The sequence below is a fragment of the Lynx canadensis genome, chromosome A2 (genome assembly GCF_007474595.2).
Source record: "Lynx canadensis isolate LIC74 chromosome A2, mLynCan4.pri.v2, whole genome shotgun sequence".
In the NCBI taxonomy this organism is placed as follows: domain Eukaryota; kingdom Metazoa; phylum Chordata; class Mammalia; order Carnivora; family Felidae; genus Lynx; species Lynx canadensis.
Genome location: NC_044304.2, coordinates 148,730,332 through 148,749,130, shown reverse-complemented (window position 1 = coordinate 148,749,130; position 18,799 = coordinate 148,730,332). Strand labels below are relative to the sequence as shown.

Below are 18,799 nucleotides of genomic sequence, written 5' to 3'. Positions count from 1 at the left end.
GGAGTCCAGACACGGGAAAAGCACACAAAAGTTGCTATTACTCTTAAAAAAGACAAAAGTGAGATCAAGTAACAGAAAAAGCACACCTATAAAAATAAGGTTAGTCACCCAAAGGTAACCCATCACTCAAGAGAAACAATAACCTTCAATCAAAGACAAATGAGAGGATGCAACAAAGAACCACAAACCAAAAATACTACCATTTGGAATGTACCAGAAGTTTTTCCTCTTCCCTTCATATATGTCAACCATGAGGCATTTATAACTTTCAAGCTCTTTGAACTTGGGCAAGTCAACTTCTGTGGGTTTCTTCCCTTGTCAGACAGACAAGATAATAAGTGTACCTGCCTCACCAGGCGGTTGTGATTGGCAAAGTCCATGAATGTGCTTGGTGAAATAAAAAGTGCCATTGACGTGTGGGCTGATACATTATTAGGAACCAAATACATCATCTGTGAATCACAACACGGTTAGCCCAAAGCCTCCCCCCATTCGAAAGTTCCTGAAGATATTTATCCACAAACTGAGGTCAGACCTTTTCTTTATACTCTTCTGGTGCGTGGCACTTTAAAAGTGCTTAGGAAAAGCTAAATAATGAGCAGCAGCAAGATACAGGATCTGAAGGGGTCAGGGAGGGCAGTTCCTTGCCGGAAGAAACAGTTGCTATTAAATTATCTCGCGCAAAGAAATGCCTGCTCAGAAATCTCTAGGAAAGGACGAATAATAGTTACAGCGACCCTATTTAGTTCATTTAGTCATTCAACTAATAGTGATTAAACACCTACTACTTGGCAGGTGAATAAAGCCAATCCCTTCCTCAGGAAACTTACATTCTCGTGGGAGAAGCAGGTGATACAAGAGAAATACAGAATACACGGCAGCCCAGGAAGAAGCAGCTATGGAAAAAAGAGGGACGGTAGGAGGAGTGGAACTGTATTACACAGGAGGCCAGAGGACCTCTCAGATAAAGATGGCATTTGACCAGAGCTTTCTAGAAATGAGGGAAAGAGAGGGAACACTATCTGGGGAAGCGGATTCTAGAGAGAAGGGAAGATGCACAGACTCTCAAGATGCACAGGGGATTGTTGGGCCTGTTCAAGGAAGAAAGAATGGCAGGCAAGTCCGTGTGGCTTCAGAGAAGCAAGGAAGGGGACAGTGATAGACATGAGATCAGGTAGAAAGCCGGGAGCCAGAACAGGGACACCTTTGTGGACTTGTACTCTAAAAGTGTTCTTTGATGCCACCTGGGGATTAGCACCCAAACAAAGAATGACAGCTTTTGGGGTGCCTGGCTGGTTCAGTCGACTGAAGAGCGTGCGACTGTTGACCTCAGGGTCATGAATTCGAGCCCCATGTTGGGTGGAGAGGTAACTAAAAAAAATAAAAACTTTAAAAAACAATGATAGCTTTCAACCAGTATTCTTTTTGTCTTTTCTTTTTTTTCTTTTTTTTTTTTTTTTTTTTTTGAGAGAGAGAGAGGAGAGAGAGAGCACGAGCTTGTGCATGCACATACATGGAGGGGCAGAGAGAGAGAGAAAATCTTAAGCAGGTTCCATGCCCAGCACAGAGCCTGATGCAGGCTCAATCTCACAAACCGTGAGATCATGACCTGAGCCAGAACCAAAAGTCAGATGCTTAACCGAATGAGCCACCCAGGCACCCCTCAACCAGTATTTATTCGTGAATACTGAATGGCGAATATTCACCAATATTTCAAGTTTCATTTCACTTCTCTCCAACCTCTTCCAAAAAGGACTGGAGATCATTTGTACAAGAATATAGAAAATATCAATGAGAAAACAGAACTAGTTAAGGAGATACAGGACAAAACAATGCCACATGAATGTAGAACACAGGTATGCAGGTCATACCCAAACGAACACAGCTGATATGAAATCAGCCCTCAATCTAACCGTGAGGTTCCTAGCCATGCAAAAAGTGAAATGTAGCTAAATAATTCTCATTATCAAAAGTACAGATTCCAGTTCCTTTGCTGAGGAAGCACACTTTAAGCTAGTCCTAAATTCTAAAAGAAATCTTTCACTTAAAACAAGGAAGAGGGGCGCCTGGGTGGATCAGTTAAGCGTCTGACTCTTGCTATCAGCTCAGGTCATGATCTCACGGCTCATGAGATCACCCCCCATGTCAGGCTCTGCGCTGACAGTGCAAAGCCTGCTTGGTAATCTCTCTCTCCCTCTCTCTGTTCTTTCTCTCTCTCAAAATAAATAGATAAAAACTTAAAACAACAACAACAACAAGGAATACAATATACAATACAGTGAACAATGTCTTCAACCACCTTGTAAATACAAATTTTATATGGTCAGTTCTTCTAAATCCCTTCAAGAACAGAACATTAAAACACAACTCAGACCTAGAGATTGTGACTCTGAACATAATCCTAACACGAAGGTTTCCAATGATCCATTTTAATCTAAGGATAGAATTGGGGGAGTTTACAGGATGAAATGAATCAAACCATGTTTCATTAATTTCCTCCTCTCAGAAAGCCCTTTGATAGTTCAACCTGACAAGAGAGCAGTTCAACAGTACAAGTATTTGTATTAAAGGGTTAGTAGGGGACTGTTAAATATTATAAGCCAGAAAAGCAAGTAGAAAGGTTGACGACCAGTCAGGAAAAATTAGTGGCCTGCCCAGGACTCTAGACTCAAGACCACCTATAGGTGATAACAGGCTATCACTCTGGAAGCCTTTTAGGGTATTTTAACAAAGTAATAAGAGTCCCCAGAGTACAAGCTGTTATAGACTGAATTGAGACATACCCCCTACCACTACCAAATTTATGTTGAAGCACTAACCCCCAATGTGACTCTTTGGAGATTAGGGTGTCTAAGGGAGGTCATATGGATGGGGCTTTAATGAGGTAGCCAACCCTGACTGGTACCTTGATCTTGGACTTCTAGCCTCCAAAACTCTGAGAAAATAAATTTCTGTTTAGGCTACTCAGTCCGTGTTTTGTTATGGCAGCTCGAGCAGACTTATACACCACCCTGCAAAACACAGGCAGTATTATTTTGGTTCGCTAAAATCTCAAGGCGGATGTTATCGGTCATACCCCTTAGCCACAGCAACACGGATTCTCCACAAATCCTCAAGAATTAACTGCCTGATACAGCCTCAGATAACTAACCTGCTAGAAGAAATATTTAACGTAATACACCTGAATTCTGGTGACCCCTGCAGAACAATTAGTATTAAGTCATGCTATCTGAAAACAGTTAATATGCTTAAGTATTTACTAAGGGCATTCCTTGCTGGTATCCAGTGACCTCTCCTCCAGGAATAATAAAAACAACTGATGTAAATCCCTTCAAACAACTCAGAAAAACTAATCACAAGTAAGGTCCCACATATCCAAAAATCACTTACTTATCAGGAAGCTACAGCTGTTCAAAGCACAATCTACAGCAGGAATCAAAACTCAGTGATACCCTTCCTGGGAAATAAGGCCTCTTAGAGAAGCTAGCAGTCTCTGAGCCCTTGTACTTTTTCCTCATCAGGCACCTGAACCCCTCAACCTGTACCACCTTCACTCTTGTCAGGACAATCCTAATGAATTTTTTTTAATCACATAATGGAAAGAGCACCAGACAAGGGGTCCTCTTTATTTACAAAATAGAATAACACATTGTCATAAGGCAAAAAGTAAGTATTTTTAAACCCCAAAACACAAGGATTAACTAGTTTTGGACCCTCACTCCAAACAGGAAAAAAAAAAAAAAAAAAAAAAAAACCATTAGCTTACTGAGCTTTCTAGAATATTCCTTTTGGTTATTGATCCCAAGACAGAAAAAAAAAAAACCCTAGAACAGACATGATTCTTGAAAACATGAATCCTATTTTCTTTCCCAAACTGCTTTTAAACAAAAACATTTAGGTTACACTATTAGCTGATCTACTTAGCCCTTATTTCAAAGTCTGAGAGTCAGATTTTCTTTTCCTTTAAAGCATGAAACAACCAACCTAAGAAATGCCTGACAGTAACATGTCAGCAGGGGAACTAAAGCCAGTTCTACATAAGAGTAGAGTGTAACTCCAAACTAAAGAAGAGGAAAAGAGATCAAAAATATAAAACAACTTGAGAAGTGGTCTTCAAAGCCTATTCTACTATGCAGAGCACTTTGTATATGATGAATCGTCTATAAATGGTCCAATGAATTATAAAAAAAGAGAGACCCTCGTAATTCTGAGTTTGCATGGAAAAAAATCACACATTAAATATTTGAGATGTGTATCACTATATAATCACATAAGATATGGCTTCACTCAAAGCATAACCGAATCTACATTACACTTTTTAATCCGATTTTATTATATTCAATTATACACTGTGACGGCTTGTTTCTTAATTATGTCTTATTAGATCCCACAAAATACAAGATAATCCCATCCCAACTGATAGCAATTCATGATGACAAGTCTTCTGAAAAACTTTTTGGATGCATAAAAACAACATCCCTTAATTCACTACTAAGATTCATTTAATATCAAGTGACAGCAAACAATTTCTGCTTTAAAGTCAATTGAAAATTCACTGGTGTCTTGCTTCAGACAGCACTTAGGGCCAATTACTACACCCAACACATGTGGTTTTTCAATATTTCAATTAACTCGGTTATACAAAATACTTCTGGGGGCCAAAAGCTCTAAATCTTATAACCAACAGAGAAGGGCATTATCTAAAATTAAGTAAAATCAGCCTCACTAAAGCATAAAACTGAATCCAGGATTGACAGAGTCCATTTGAAATCCACCCTCTACCCTCACTTAACCAGCACTATCTCTTTTCCCACTTGAGCTTGAAGCTCCACATGCTCCCTACAGCCTTCTCCACAGGGATCTTATTTTTCATCCCCGATGGAAGGCTCCTGTGACTACCACACATTACGGCATTTGGTCATTTTGAAGGTGTAGGCTACTTCCCTAACGTGGAGATTCTGGCGAGTTCCTCAGAAATCACATTTTAGAAGACAAAAGTAGGTGTTGCATGGCACTAGGTTATCTTGGAAATTCCGGATTACCCAAATTGAAGCAGGTTTCTTAACTACAGACATCCAAGAGACTTTAACACGTCCATGCGCGAGGGAGGGAGGGCAGAAGCTGGGTGGACGAGACGTGAAGAGTATGTAGTATCTCTTAGATTTGTCCACAGACCCTTGTAATGCCCTTCCCTCCCTCTCCCCAGGACCTACATTATAAACACACCCACACATTTTCATGAAATTTTCAAACACGTACAAAAACCAAGAGACTCCTCAAATAACCCAGCTTCAATAACTGTGAACACATCCCAATCTTGTTATACCCTAATTTCGACCCTCAACCCCCATGATTTTGAAGCAAATACTAGACACGGTATTTTTACATATATTCAGTATGTATCTCTCAAAATTAAAAGGAAAGAGTCTTAATTCCAGTATAATTTATATAGTGTTATATTGGCTTCAGATGTACATACAGCGATTCAACAAGTCTACCCATCACTCCGTGCTCATAACAATAAATGTACTCTTAATCCCCTTCACCTACTTCACCCATCCTCCCACTCACCTCCTCTCTGGCAGTTAGAAGGCTGTGTTTCTTTTGTCTGTCTTTTTCCATGTTCAATTGTTCTTTTACTTAAATTAAGAACATTTTTGTAAACATAGCCAAGATACCATCGTCTCCGCTTTAAAAAGTTAATGCTAATTGGTTTACCTTATTTCCCCCAACTAAATTACATCCTAAAGGCTACCCAATGTGCATTCAAAACACCTGCTAATCCTAAAATGGAGGTTCTGCCAAGGTGGGTAGGTGGTGACTGAGTCTGCACTTTTTTTTTTTGAGATTCTGAATTTTTAAAAACACGCAAGTGATATTTTTGAGTATAAAAATGACGTCTCCCATAATATTTAGCACAATGATAGGCACCAAATTTTGAATGGAAAAACACGTTTTTGAACTATGTGCCACTTTATTTTTTGCAAGGGCTATACAAAAACTTTTAAAACAATAAACGTCAGGAAAGGTTCTCCTAAGGAACTTAAAACATTAAGTTTGCCTACCATGTCAAATAGTCACAAGAACCTCCCTGTTAAATGGTAGTTCCCGTGTTTTTCAAGGCGAATTCCCAACACATAAAGGACTGGCTACTGAAAAGAGCAGAACTCATTTCATGGCTTGAAAAGCAGTTAACAATGTAAGGAGCAGAGTAGAAGATGATAGAGAACAGCCCCCACCACTGCAAACTGAAAAATGTGAGCACAGATTGCAAACTTCCAAATGCAAGCAAAAGCAAAAAGCAAAACAAAACCACCACCAACAAAAATAATCTAAACGCTGTGCCACCCAAAGAAAACCAATTACCAGCTCTATGAGAGCTCAGGCTGCGACAAACAATACTATCACAGGCATTAAACAAAACAAAAAAAACTATACCCCCAAAAACAAATACATAAACAGATGCAAAATAGTTCTAAAGCATTTCTAGGAGTTCTGAAGGCAAAGTTTCTGGAAAAATATTATATGAAGTGAAACTTTTTAGCTGCTTAATTAAACACTCTGCAAAATACTGCAAAAATCAGGCCATCAGGGCTGAGATACCTACCTCACTCTCCTGCCATACCTTCAGACAGCACATCTGATTACCTTATTCTTCCTCTCTGGGCATATGCAGCTGATGAAATCGGACCGATGAAAAATCAAACTTTAGAGATATTTTTCAAAATAGTAAGCCCTGATGGACTTCCACTTCTGGCCGAGATGAAATGACAGGAACTAAATTTACCCTAGCATCTGAAAGTAACAACAACAACCAAAAAAACCCAATTTTGAAGCCTTAAACATGAAGGCAGTTAAGAGTTTGCAGGGCTGGTGACAGAGGAAAGAGAACTTCACAGGGCACTCTGGAGATCTGGAGAAGGGCTCCCTTAAAGCTCCCGCTGACCATCATCAGCACATGCATGAAAGGAAATAACCCAAGGCCAGGAATAGAACCACCAGTAAGGATTAGTGGACACAGTATCTGAAATCACACACAGCCAGAGTGAAAAATCTCATGATTCACAGAGCACTGGGTGGAGTATTCAAAAGGATTTTGCAACAGAAGTGAGACAAAATTGGCGCTAAACCAAATGCTGCTCTGCTCCCAATGAGCAAAACTTAAAATAAGACCTGAAAGGACCACAGTTTCCAAGCAACCTAACCACATCCCAAAACAAAACTCAGGAATATTTACAGGAAAACAAAGACATCCACTACCAGTACCCAAAAAGGTAAAAATCACAGTATATAGTATCCAAAAGGTATAGAAAAGGTATAGAAGAATGTAAAACGGGGGGGGGGGGGGGGGGGGGAGATAATCAACTGAAACTAACCCAAAAATGACACAGATGACAAAATTAGTAAAGAAGAGCATTAAAACCATTACACCTGTTTCCATAGTTCAAGAAGCTATAGGAAAGACTGAACATGTAAGGAAAGCTATTAATGATTTTTTTTTCTTAAAAAAACCCAAATCAAACTTCTAGAGCCCCTAACTACAATCTAATAAAAATTACATCACATAGGATTAACAACAGATTGGAAATTGTAGAAAAGATGAACTTGAAGACACAATAATGGAAACGATACAAAAAAAAAAAAAAAAAAAAAAAAAGAAAAAAAGAAAAAAAAAAAGACTGTGTGAAAACACTGAAGTGGCCTGTAAGATAAATCTGACCAACAATATGTGTAACACTTACACGCTGAAATCCATTTAAAAACTGCTGAAATTAATTCAATAAAGAGATATACCTGTTCAGGGATAAGACAACTCACAGCTGTCAATTCTCCCACATTAATCTGTACATTCAAGGCAATCCCAGCCAAAATCCCAGCATGTTTTATGGTAGAAATTGACTAGCTAATTCAAAGATTAATATGGAAAAAAATAAAAAATAAAATTGATACAGAAGTGGACCTAGAATAGTGACAAAAACTTTTAAGAAGTACAATACAGTTGGGGAACATACACTGTCTACAAGACTTATAAAAGCAACAATCAAGACTTTGTAGGGACACCTGGGTGACTCAGTTTTTTGATCAGCCGACTCTTGATTTTAGCTCAGGTCATGTTCCCAGAGTTCATGGGATCAAACCCCGTGTCAGGCTCTGCACTGAATATGAAGCCTGCTTAAGATTCTCCCTCTCTCTCTCTCTCTCTCTGCCCCTCTCCACTGCTTGCACTCTCTCTCTCAAAAAAAAAAAAAAAAAAAAAAAAGGGGCGCCTGGGTGGCGCAGTCGGTTAAGCATCCGACTTCAGCCAGGTCACGATCTCGCGGTCCGTGAGTTCGAGCCCCGCGTCAGGCTCTGGGCTGATGGCTCAGAGCCTGGAGCCTGTTTCTGATTCTGTGTCTCCCTCTCTCTCTGCCCCTCCCCCGTTCATGCTCTGTCTCTCTCTGTCCCAAAAATAAATAAATGTTGAAAAAAAATTTTTTTTTTAAATAAAAAAATTTAAAAAAAAATAAATAAAAAAAAAAAAAAAAAAAAAGACTGTGGGGCTGCTGTGTAATAATGTTATCAAGATAAACAGATGAATGGAACAGACTAGATAATCAAGAAAGAGACCCGCACTGGTCAAATGATTTTTGACAGAGGTGCAAAAGAAATTCAGTGAAGAAAGCATAATCTTTTTAACAAATGGTGCTGGAATAACAGGATACTCTCACACAAAATACGAATTGGAAAGAAATGGACAGGGATGCTGGAAATGTTCACCTCTACCTTGATGTGGGTAGTGGTTACACAAGTTAAAATTCGTCAAGACACATACTTAATATGTATACACTTTACTACATGTATATATGCCTCAAAAAGTGAGACAAATAAAGTGAGCATACAAGTCAGCATATAAAGATCCTATATCTATTTAAAAAATTATTTCTATCGATACACCCATTTCATACCCACACAGAGACAGAGAAATGTCTACAGTTAGGTACAGCTAATATCAATGATGGTTAGTAATTTACAAAAGATAAAGTTTGGAATACTTTTCATCTTCCATCTTGCTGCATTTCCAGTGTTTGAACTCTTTATATGAATGTGTATTATTTTTATAACAATTTTTAAACACTGGAAGCAAATTTCTTAATAATTTTTAATTCTGGGTAAAGAGAATGAGTTTATATTTTTCTTCTCTGTAATTTTCCATATTTTTTGATTTCCCCACTTAGAAAATGTAAAATTACAGGGGTGCCTGGGTGGCTCAGTCGGTTGAGCATCCCACTTCGGTTCAGGTCATGATCTTGCTGTTCATGGGTTCGAGCCCTGCGTGGGGCTGTCAGCTCAGAGCCTGGAGCCTGCTTCAGATTCTGTCTCCCTCTCTCTCTGTCTCTGTTCGCACTCTCTTTCAAAAATAAATAGACATTAAAAAAAATTTTTTAATGTATAATTACAAAGACTACACAGCAATACAAAAAAAATTTTGTTATGCTAAAAAAAAAATTAAGTTTGTTATAATTACAAGTATTAAATCTCTGTATGTACCTAAACAGAATCCACACACAAACCTTAAAAAGAAAATAGGTATTATTTGGGAAGAAGATTGTTGGATTTTTTTTATGACTTTTTTTTTTTTTACCACCTTTTGTGATGCAATTTTTATAAAGGAAAATGAGGAAAGCTACAGTGACAAGTGTGCACAAGAAGAGAACAAAAGGCATGGAATGTTGTTCACGATCCCACATGTGTCCAACAATGGAGAAAAAAGATCATCTTTCCAACAAATGGTGCTGGACATCCACGTGCAAAAAAAAAAAAAAAAAGATCTAGACACAGATTTTACAGCCTTCACAAAACTTAACTCATACCAGATAACAGTCCCAAATTTAAGACCGAATATAAAGCCCCTAGAAGTTAATATTGGAGAAAATTTAGACGATTTGGGGTATGGCATAGACTTGTTATAGTTTATTTGAGAGAGCACACGTACATGCACACAGGGGAGAGGCAAAGAGAGGGAGAGAGAGAGAATCCCAAACAGGCTCCACAGTGTCAACACGAAGCCCAAAGCCGGGCTCGATCTCACAAACCGAGATCCTGACCTGAGCTGAAGCCAAGTCAAACGCGTAACCAACTGAGCCATCCAGGCGACCCGGCACAGACTTTTTAGATACAACACCAAAGACATGACCCACGACAGAAATCACTGATGAGCTGGACTTCATGAAAATTACAAACTTCTGCTCTGGGAAAGACTATGTCAAGAGAATGACAACACAAGATCGGGAAAAAATATTTGCAAAACACGTATACCCACATGCATCCAACTACAACATGCAACTACGTGACAGTGAGACAAATACTACCCTCTTACTCATAACAGAGTTAATAAAGAAAGACAGTCATCAAAAACATCCAGTTCCTGGCCAGGGCCAGAGAAAACAGGTACGCTACCACACCACTTGTGGGGGTGTAAATTACCATCTTCCCAGAGGACATTTTGACTCTGTCAAAATACAAAATGTGCATATACTCAGATGTAGCAATTCCTCTGCTACTGCCATGATTTTACACCATGGATATGGCTCTCAGAGGTACGTGAATGCTCACTGCAATGCATTTTTAACAGAAGACAAAAAGGGGGAAAAAAAAAACTTAAGTGTTACAAAAGGGGTGGGAAAGAGACCACCAATTAAATAGGTTATGGGGTGCCATATGACAGAACGCGACATCACCACTGAAAAGATTGAATAGATCAATACGTGCTGCTAGAAGAGATCTCCAAAATAGAGAAAAATAAGCCAACGAACAAAGGTTCAAAAATATACATAGTATGACCCCAATTGTTTAAAGAATATATAATACATAATTTTCATGAATATTCCTTTAAGTGCATATAATTTCATAAATAATATTATATATTAACATATTAAATATTAAAAAATGGGGCGCCTGGGTGGCTCAGTCAGGTAAGCATCCAACTCTTGGTTTCGGCTCAGGTCACGATCTCACGGTTCATGAGATCAAGCCTTGCATCGGGCTCTACGCTGTCTCGAAGCCTCCTTAGAATCCTCTCTCTCCCCTTCTCTCTGCCCCTCCCCCACTCGTGCTCACTCGCTCGCTCTCTCTCAAATAAACATTTAAAAAAAGAAAAAATATTAAAGGATATACATTCTTGTTTAAAGATCATACATTCATACATACTTAAATACAGTTTCTATTTTCCTCAAAGAACCAAACGACACTTTAAACAGAGATATTTCAGGGAAGAGATGAACAGGGAGAAAAGTCTTCGGTTTTTATTTTGTTCCTCTTGAAATATTTGCATTTTCTAAATATGTAACTGAATTTTGAAAATTATACCTGTGATTTCAGAAAATCATATAATTTGTTAATGGCAAAAGGGGTTATCTAGACAAAGTGATCATAGGCTTTTCAATTTGCTCGTTTATAAACTTTCTGTCCTTAACCTAATAAATATTTTGTGTTTTACGTCTGCTTATATATATTTCATATGTACACGTAAGAGTACATATACTGAAATCTAGCTTCTTTGGCTGACTCCCAAATTATCAATAATTGCCATCTTAATTCAGCTACAGAAGGTTTTTTGGTTACATTCACACCAAACTGGGAAGGAGATTTCTGACCGAAAACTAACATCCTATCCCGGTTGCTATCTGGGAAACATTACAATCAAGTTTCTCACCAGATCTCGCTCTCCCTCTCCCCCTCCTCTCTCTCTCTCCCTCTACTAACTACACAACTCCCACCAAAAACTGACCGCACCTATCTACTCTAAGTAGTGGCTTGGAAAAAACCTGACCCAGCACCCAACATTAAATACCCCTCTCTGCCTCAAGGCCTTCAGGAAATCCCCGTGTTAAAAACGACACATGAGGTTGGAAACTAAGACACGGGTTCCCAAGATATTAATTCTTCATGTTTCACAGAAAAAAATAAGCCGGGCGGGGGGGATTATTTTGCTTCATATCCACATATGCTGTCGGATGTGGCAGGACTTCGAGAAAAAAGTGTTTAGTCTCGAGAGAGCCTAGCAGTGATGTTTAAACGGTACCACATTGCTAGGGCCAAGACGCCCCAGGATGCAGAGAGAGCAGGGAACCCTAAAAACCACAATGAGCCTGGCTCAGATGAAGAGAGGAGGGGCCACCGCAAAGAGCGCTCACCACTTAGCGCAACTTCCAGGCCTCCGCTCTGAACAGTGACCACGTTCCCTTCTGCCACAGACTGTGCCATGGACCTCAAAGCTGTTTGTTCAAAGCTCGGATCAGAGCCCGGACCCCTTCAACAAAGCGGGCTTTGAATTACGTACGGGGCTGACCAAAAACACTCTCTGAGGAGGAAGGGAATTTAACAGGTGTCTACAATAAAGGATTTCCCAAGTTTTTGAAATCCCAACTTCTGTGAAGACATGAAAGTTGGTGACACCGTGGGCCTTCAACTGCCTTCAAACCTCCTTGACAACTGTAGCCAGAGTCTGTCTACAAAAGCTCCGCTCTGAGGTTCCGGTAAGGTCACCTCAAGCCACAGCCAAAGTTTGGCTTCCCAATTAAATGGTCTATTAAAGGCCAACTTGCAAGGAGAAGTGAGTCAACATTTAATTGGAAAGCAAATCACCGAACAGTAAGTGGTAGACACATTTCCCAATTAAAAATCTGACAAGAACTCACAAAAATAAAATAGCATCTCCAAAATGCCATTCTGCTTACTTCTCATTTAGAAAGGCTGCCTGTTTCGACATCACACCAAACAAGAGGTTAGGGGGTAGGAATCAATAAAAAAGTAGGAAAATGCTGTGTGTGCACACACACGTGTAAAACTGTCCAAATTTACATCAGCAGGTAATCACGACTCTGTCCACCCAATTAGTTCCATCTCAAAGGGCCAGCGGCAAGACTTTAAGCCAAAAGCTGCAGTTAGAGGAGTGGCCTCCGACAGACTCAGTCCCAAGCACTGTCTGTCTCCTCATCAAAGCCCCACTTCCCAGCCTGAGGACCCAGCAATACCCCGGGAGCCCACCCTTTGAAACCTCTGATTGACCTGAAATCTTTTTCCCCAGTACTTTTTTTTAAAAGGCTAAGAATTGCATTTTACGAGTCTCAAGGTTCTTAAATAACCACCTACCAAACATAACATTTTCATTACAACTACACTACACTTCTTGAAGCTATTTTGTTTTTCAAATGCTTTAAAGTGGTGGTCGATCACACCAGCAAAATAGTTATTTAACTAGTTGGCACCACAGCAGGAAACAGTGATGAGATTTGGCCATTCCCCGTGTCTATATCTACTGTATCTTTAGGTCGAACCCTTACCCACCTGTAGTTTCCTTATGCTGTTCAAACTCATAGAGAGAGCATTAAATATATATGTGTTATGCTAATGCCCAATAAGAAATACAAATAACTGTTTTTTACACATCTGAACAAAAGAACTGATGGAGAATTTTTAACACTCACTATTCAAAAAAAAAAAACTGCTCAGTGACATAAAAAGAGAAATAAAGAGAAATAAAGCCCAACTAATCAAATTTTTCAAAGGACTATCACTGACAAATCATTTCTTTGGTGATAAAATGATAGGTCCAAGGGAACATGAAAGAGAACTGGCACGTATCCGATAGATCTTCAAGGATGCTGAGACTTTACAAACATGAGCCTAAAATGGGTTCAAGAAAGCTTTGGTATTTATTTGAAAGAGAATCTGAAAAGAAGTTAAGGAGAAGAGGAGGCAATCCTCAAAAGTTTTACATGAGAAATTAAGAATCATGAAGACAGAGGCTCCTGGGTGGCTCAGTCCGTCAAGCATCCAACTTCAGCTCAGGTCATGATTTCACTGCTCCTAGGGTCAAGCCCCACATCGGGCTCTGTGCTGACAGCTCAGAGCCTGGAGCCTGCTTCAACTTCTCTGCCCCTCCCCCGCTCATGGTCGCTCATGCTCACTCACGTGCTCCCTCTCTCTCTCTCTCCTTCAAAAATAAACATTAAAAAAAAATTTTTAATCACAAATACAATGTTGCAAGAAGGGTATCACAAAGAATACAAACTGAACAGACAAAGCAGCAACTTCAGAGTGAGAAAAGAGTTTACTAACAAGAAATATACATTCCCGTTTTTTCGTGTTTTAGCAAGATGTAATTGACATATTACACTGCAGTCCTTTAAGCTGTACAACATGGCTTAATATATTGTGTATATTGCAAAATTATTACAATAAGCTTAATTAACATCCATCCACCTCATACAGTGACAGTTTCTTGTAATGAAAACTTTTAAGATCTACTGTCTTACCAACAACGTTCCCCATTCTATTCTCTGCTGAAGTACTCTCCCCTGCTACTCCCCACCTAAACACCGAAGTTACTACCATCCTCCTCTCATTAACTGCCACTGTTTTTATGAAATTTAAACCACTGTGTATGTTCAAAAGCACATCAGGGACATAACAACAAGGAGGGAGAGCTAGCAACGCTTTCGCTTCAACCCCACGATGTTCCTATGACTCAAAGAAATAATGAAATACAAACATTAACACTCCAGAACCAACAATATCCAGTCATAAGTAAGGTCCTATGTAACCATGAGCTCGAATCCTTACTAAACTTGCCCAGAGGGGCACCTGGATGGCCTAGTCAGTGAGTGTCCGACCGTTGATTTCGGCTCAGGCCATGATCCCAGGGTCATGGGATTGGGCCCAGTATTGGGCTCCATGCTGAGCGTGGAGCCTAAGATGATCCCCCCGCCCTCCCTCCCTCCGTCCCTTCCCCCCAGCTTATGCTCTCTCTCTAAAATAAATTAAAAAAAAAAAAAAAACTTGCCCAGGATACTAGGTCTGGACACTCTGTTATACCACGCTAGTCAACAGATGTTTGAAAAGGGTTATTCAAGCGGTCGGAGGTGGTCAAGGATAAGGAAGAAAAATGACCAATATTAAAACACAACAGAAGTCAGCACAAAAAATGCATTGCCCTAAATCATGGTGATAACGTGAAGGTAATATAGATGGGTGGAAAAGATGGACAAACAACCAAAATCATATTCCACACCATCCAGCGGCAAAGTCCCCCTGAAGAGCAAAGGAACAGTCGACCAAAGGCAGTGTTTCTGAACCAGCATCAGTAAAAAAATAAATAAATTAACTTTAGTTTGGTTTTCATGTTTTCAAATGTAGGGCATTTAGAGTGAATGTAATTGGCATTTAAGAAAATTGATACACAGCAGAAGTGGTAAAGCCTACAGAATCATAAGTACACAGTTGAAATGGTACATTTATATACAGCTGTTCCCTTCCCTAATCCACACTCTACTTCACCACTCCTCTTGGATTCTCATATTTCACCTGTCACTGTCTCTCCCACTCTTATGTCATAGTTTTTACTTCTGTATTTTACCCCTCAAGTGAGCTATACTCTTCAGGATAACGTCATGTCTGATTCATCTTCGCAAAACTCAGGGCATTCCCTCATTTGTTTAGCATATATTTATATATTTACTAAGTATGTATTAAGGACCAGGCATCATACTACAAACTAGCATTAAGTGCACAGTTTAAATGAATGTTGACTACAAGGCAGAAAAAAGAAGCTCAAAAAATAACCCAAATAAATTCATGCATTATAATTCTACAGGAGATTAAGATGGGCCACTACCAACACTCTAGTTGGAGTTTTAGTATCATGAAACATCTACACTATCTATACTGTCACAGCAAGAATGTGGGTCCACACTAGACCCGCATTCCCTTTGTATGGCCTGCCAGGTTTATTAAGTATTTCCATACAGAGAATTATCATCTTAATTTAAAAATCTTAATTAAAAAGAAAAAAATCAACCAAAAAACTTAGTAATAATGATTCAATATACCATGATATGAAATTAGAGGCCCCAAAATAACACCCATGAGAAGGGTCTTTATCAGTCCATGAGTGGGAGACTGTTTTAAAATTTAATCTATGGGGCGCCTGGGTGGCTCAGTCGGTTGAGCGTCCGACTTCAGCTCAGGTCATGATCTCACAGTCTGTGAGTTCGAGCCCCGCGTCGGGCTCTGTGCTGACAGCTCAGAACCCGGGGCCTGTTTCAAATTCTGTGTCTCCCTCTCTCTCTGACCCTCCCCTGTTCACGCTCTGTCTCTGTCTCAAAAATAAATAAACGTTAAAAAAAATTAAAACAAAAATTCAATCTATGCATACCTTCAAGCCCTTAGGAACTACCAGGTACTACTAAACCTGGGTTTTAAAAAGATCAACAGGACATTCCAGGAGCCCTCCTAGAACTCAACCAAAAGTTTAGCATAGGTAGAGGGATAGAGGAGAGGGGGAAGGGGGGGGGGCATTTTATGAAAAATACCTGAGTTTAAATTCAAAGGTCAACAAAGTAAAAACGTGTTAAATACATTTTATTCAGGTTGTTTTAATCACTCCCTGGATCATGCTTAATGGTGTTTGAAAGGATTCTCCTATCCTTAATCTAGATCACATTTTTAAAACAGGAACCCCACCAATCCCACTCCCACCATACATATTCTGGGAGAATGGCAGATAACTCGAAATTTGTTTGGTTTTGTTTTGAAGGACTAGACCGGGATAGGAAGGCAGAAAAAAATTGAAAACGGATGTGTGCCTTCAAACCCACGGCCCTTCTACCAGCTCATTACAGGCTCTTGTATCTGAAGCTGTGGCCATTCACAGGTGGTTGGAGGTGTCCGAAGTGTGAGAACACAATCTGCAACTCGTGACAGTAGTCCCCGGACTTCAGGGCCTTCCACCCAGAAATCCAGGAAACAAGAAGCCTTCCCTAGTGAGCGCGGCTGAAGGCAATCCATAAATAAACGTTGTATGAATAAATGAAACACCTGGCTTTCTCTACCAAGCCCCCAAACAGCGTGCCTTTAGGACCCGGGGACCTTAATGGAAAGCTCTGGCCCTAAAGAAAAGACAGCGAGGCGGGGTTCCTCCCTCTAGCCCAACCCCAGAGAAAAAGGGGGGACTGTGGGGGTCCTTGGGAGGGGTTGGGGGAGGCGAGGAGGAAAGGGGAGGGGTCGGCAGGGTGGAACCCACCTAACCCTTCTCCCTTCCAAAGCGGAGGTCGAGCCGCTGCCCGCTGCCCCCTGTCCCCTGACCCTGCCTCCTGCCTCCCTCACCTGATCACAGAGATGAGCAGCCCCGAGGGGTCTTTGCTTTTGCTGACAGTGCTTCTGTATTTCCCACCAGCTGCTTCTGCCGCCATCTTGGTACCGGGCGGGGAGGGGGAGAGCCGGTAGGCTAGAAGGGCCAAAACGAACGTAGGCTCTGTAATTGACCTCGCTGGGGAGTCCACCAATGGAAAAAGAGAAGTTCAGAGACGCGCAACGGGATAGTCCAATCACTGGAATAAGGAGGCGGGACTGAGGCAGCAAGTTTCCAGGCCGCGCACGCGTTCTAAGCATTCTGGGAATTGTAGTTTTCTTCCGCGATTCCTGGGAACACAGGGAAACTAAACCAGTGGTAACTTGGTCAAGTCTCCTAAGGACTGTCTGATTTGTATCTGTTCTGATCTGTGGGATTTTTTTTTTTTTTCAGTGTCCTTGTTTTTAGAATTTGATCAGCTTTTTAATCAAATGTATCTAACGATGCCAAAATGTGTACGTAGGGGAGTGTATTTTACTGGGGCGGGGTTGTGGAAAGGGATGTCTATGAGCAAAATTGTAATTTAAACACAAGTGGTTTAAAAAATAAATAAAGTGCGAAAATAAGACACGGAGATGCTTTTCTTTAGAGAATAAATACTTATTCTCTAAAACTAAATTTTCTACATTCGTTTTATATGTGAGTTCAATAATCTTCCAACATCCCTGTATTTGCAGATAATGCTTTAAAAACATAGCTGCAAGAGCTCACAAATTGGATACTGACAAAAAGACCAAAAAACAAAACTGACCAAATTGCAGATTTTTTCTTCCCAAGCTAAATAAAATATAGATAGTAATAATGTACATTTGAACTTTATTATTTTTGCCAGTAAGTTTTTATGCTTTTTTTTTTATATTTATTTATTTGGGGGGAGAGCACAAGCTGGGAGAGCACAAGAAGGGGACAGAGGATCTGAAGCCAGGTCTGTACTGACAGGTGGATAACAGTGAGCTGATACGGGGCTTGAACTCACGAACCCTGAGATCATGACCTGAGCCAAAATCCAGTGCTCAACAAACTGAGCCACCCAGGTGCCCTGGTTGTTATATTTCGTGCATTTGACTCTACTGGCTTAGTCATTAATTCAGCAGATGAAATAAGCAAAAAACAAAGATTAGCATATGTATGAGAAGTATAAATCAAGGAACAAGAAGAAAAATAAACATGAAGCAGGAGGGAAGGAGGTGATCTGCTTAGTAGCAGTAAAGATTTAAAGAACTTCAGAACTGAAAAGAAAGCAAATTCAGAGGTTCTGGAGTTGTAGAGCAGAACACATCAACTATTTTTACTGAAACGATATAGAAGTACTAAGTAAGTTGTAGAACATCCATATGAGGATATAACATACAACCTCGGGGGAAATATATATATATGGCCTCAGGAAATCATAATTTTAATGGTTTTTAATGAAAATGAGATTTTCATGGTATGAGTACAGAAAGCAGGCTACAAACTTAGGTAACTTATATACATAGAGAAAAGTAATTGACCCTACTGACCAAGAATGCAGGCCAGGAGAAAACCATGATCATCCCAGTTGCTGCAGACAAAGCTTTTGACAAAATCCAACACCCTTTTCACAATGAAACACTCAGCAAACTAGAAATAGAAGGGAACTTCTTCAGC

General features: G+C 40.0%; 1 protein-coding gene across 2 annotated transcripts in view; it reads right to left on the bottom strand.

Moving 5' to 3' along the window:
- Window positions 1-17,256, bottom strand: part of EXOC4 (exocyst complex component 4) — a 754,543-nt gene extending 737,287 nt beyond the window's left edge. For both annotated transcript variants that reach the window (XM_030308464.1, XM_030308465.1), the window contains exon 1: window positions 17,146-17,256. In XM_030308464.1, coding sequence (XP_030164324.1) covers window positions 17,146-17,231 — 86 coding nt within the window. In that variant the 5' untranslated portion in view covers window positions 17,232-17,256. The remainder of the gene's footprint in view (window positions 1-17,145) is intronic.
- Window positions 17,257-18,799: the final 1,543 nt, after the last annotated feature.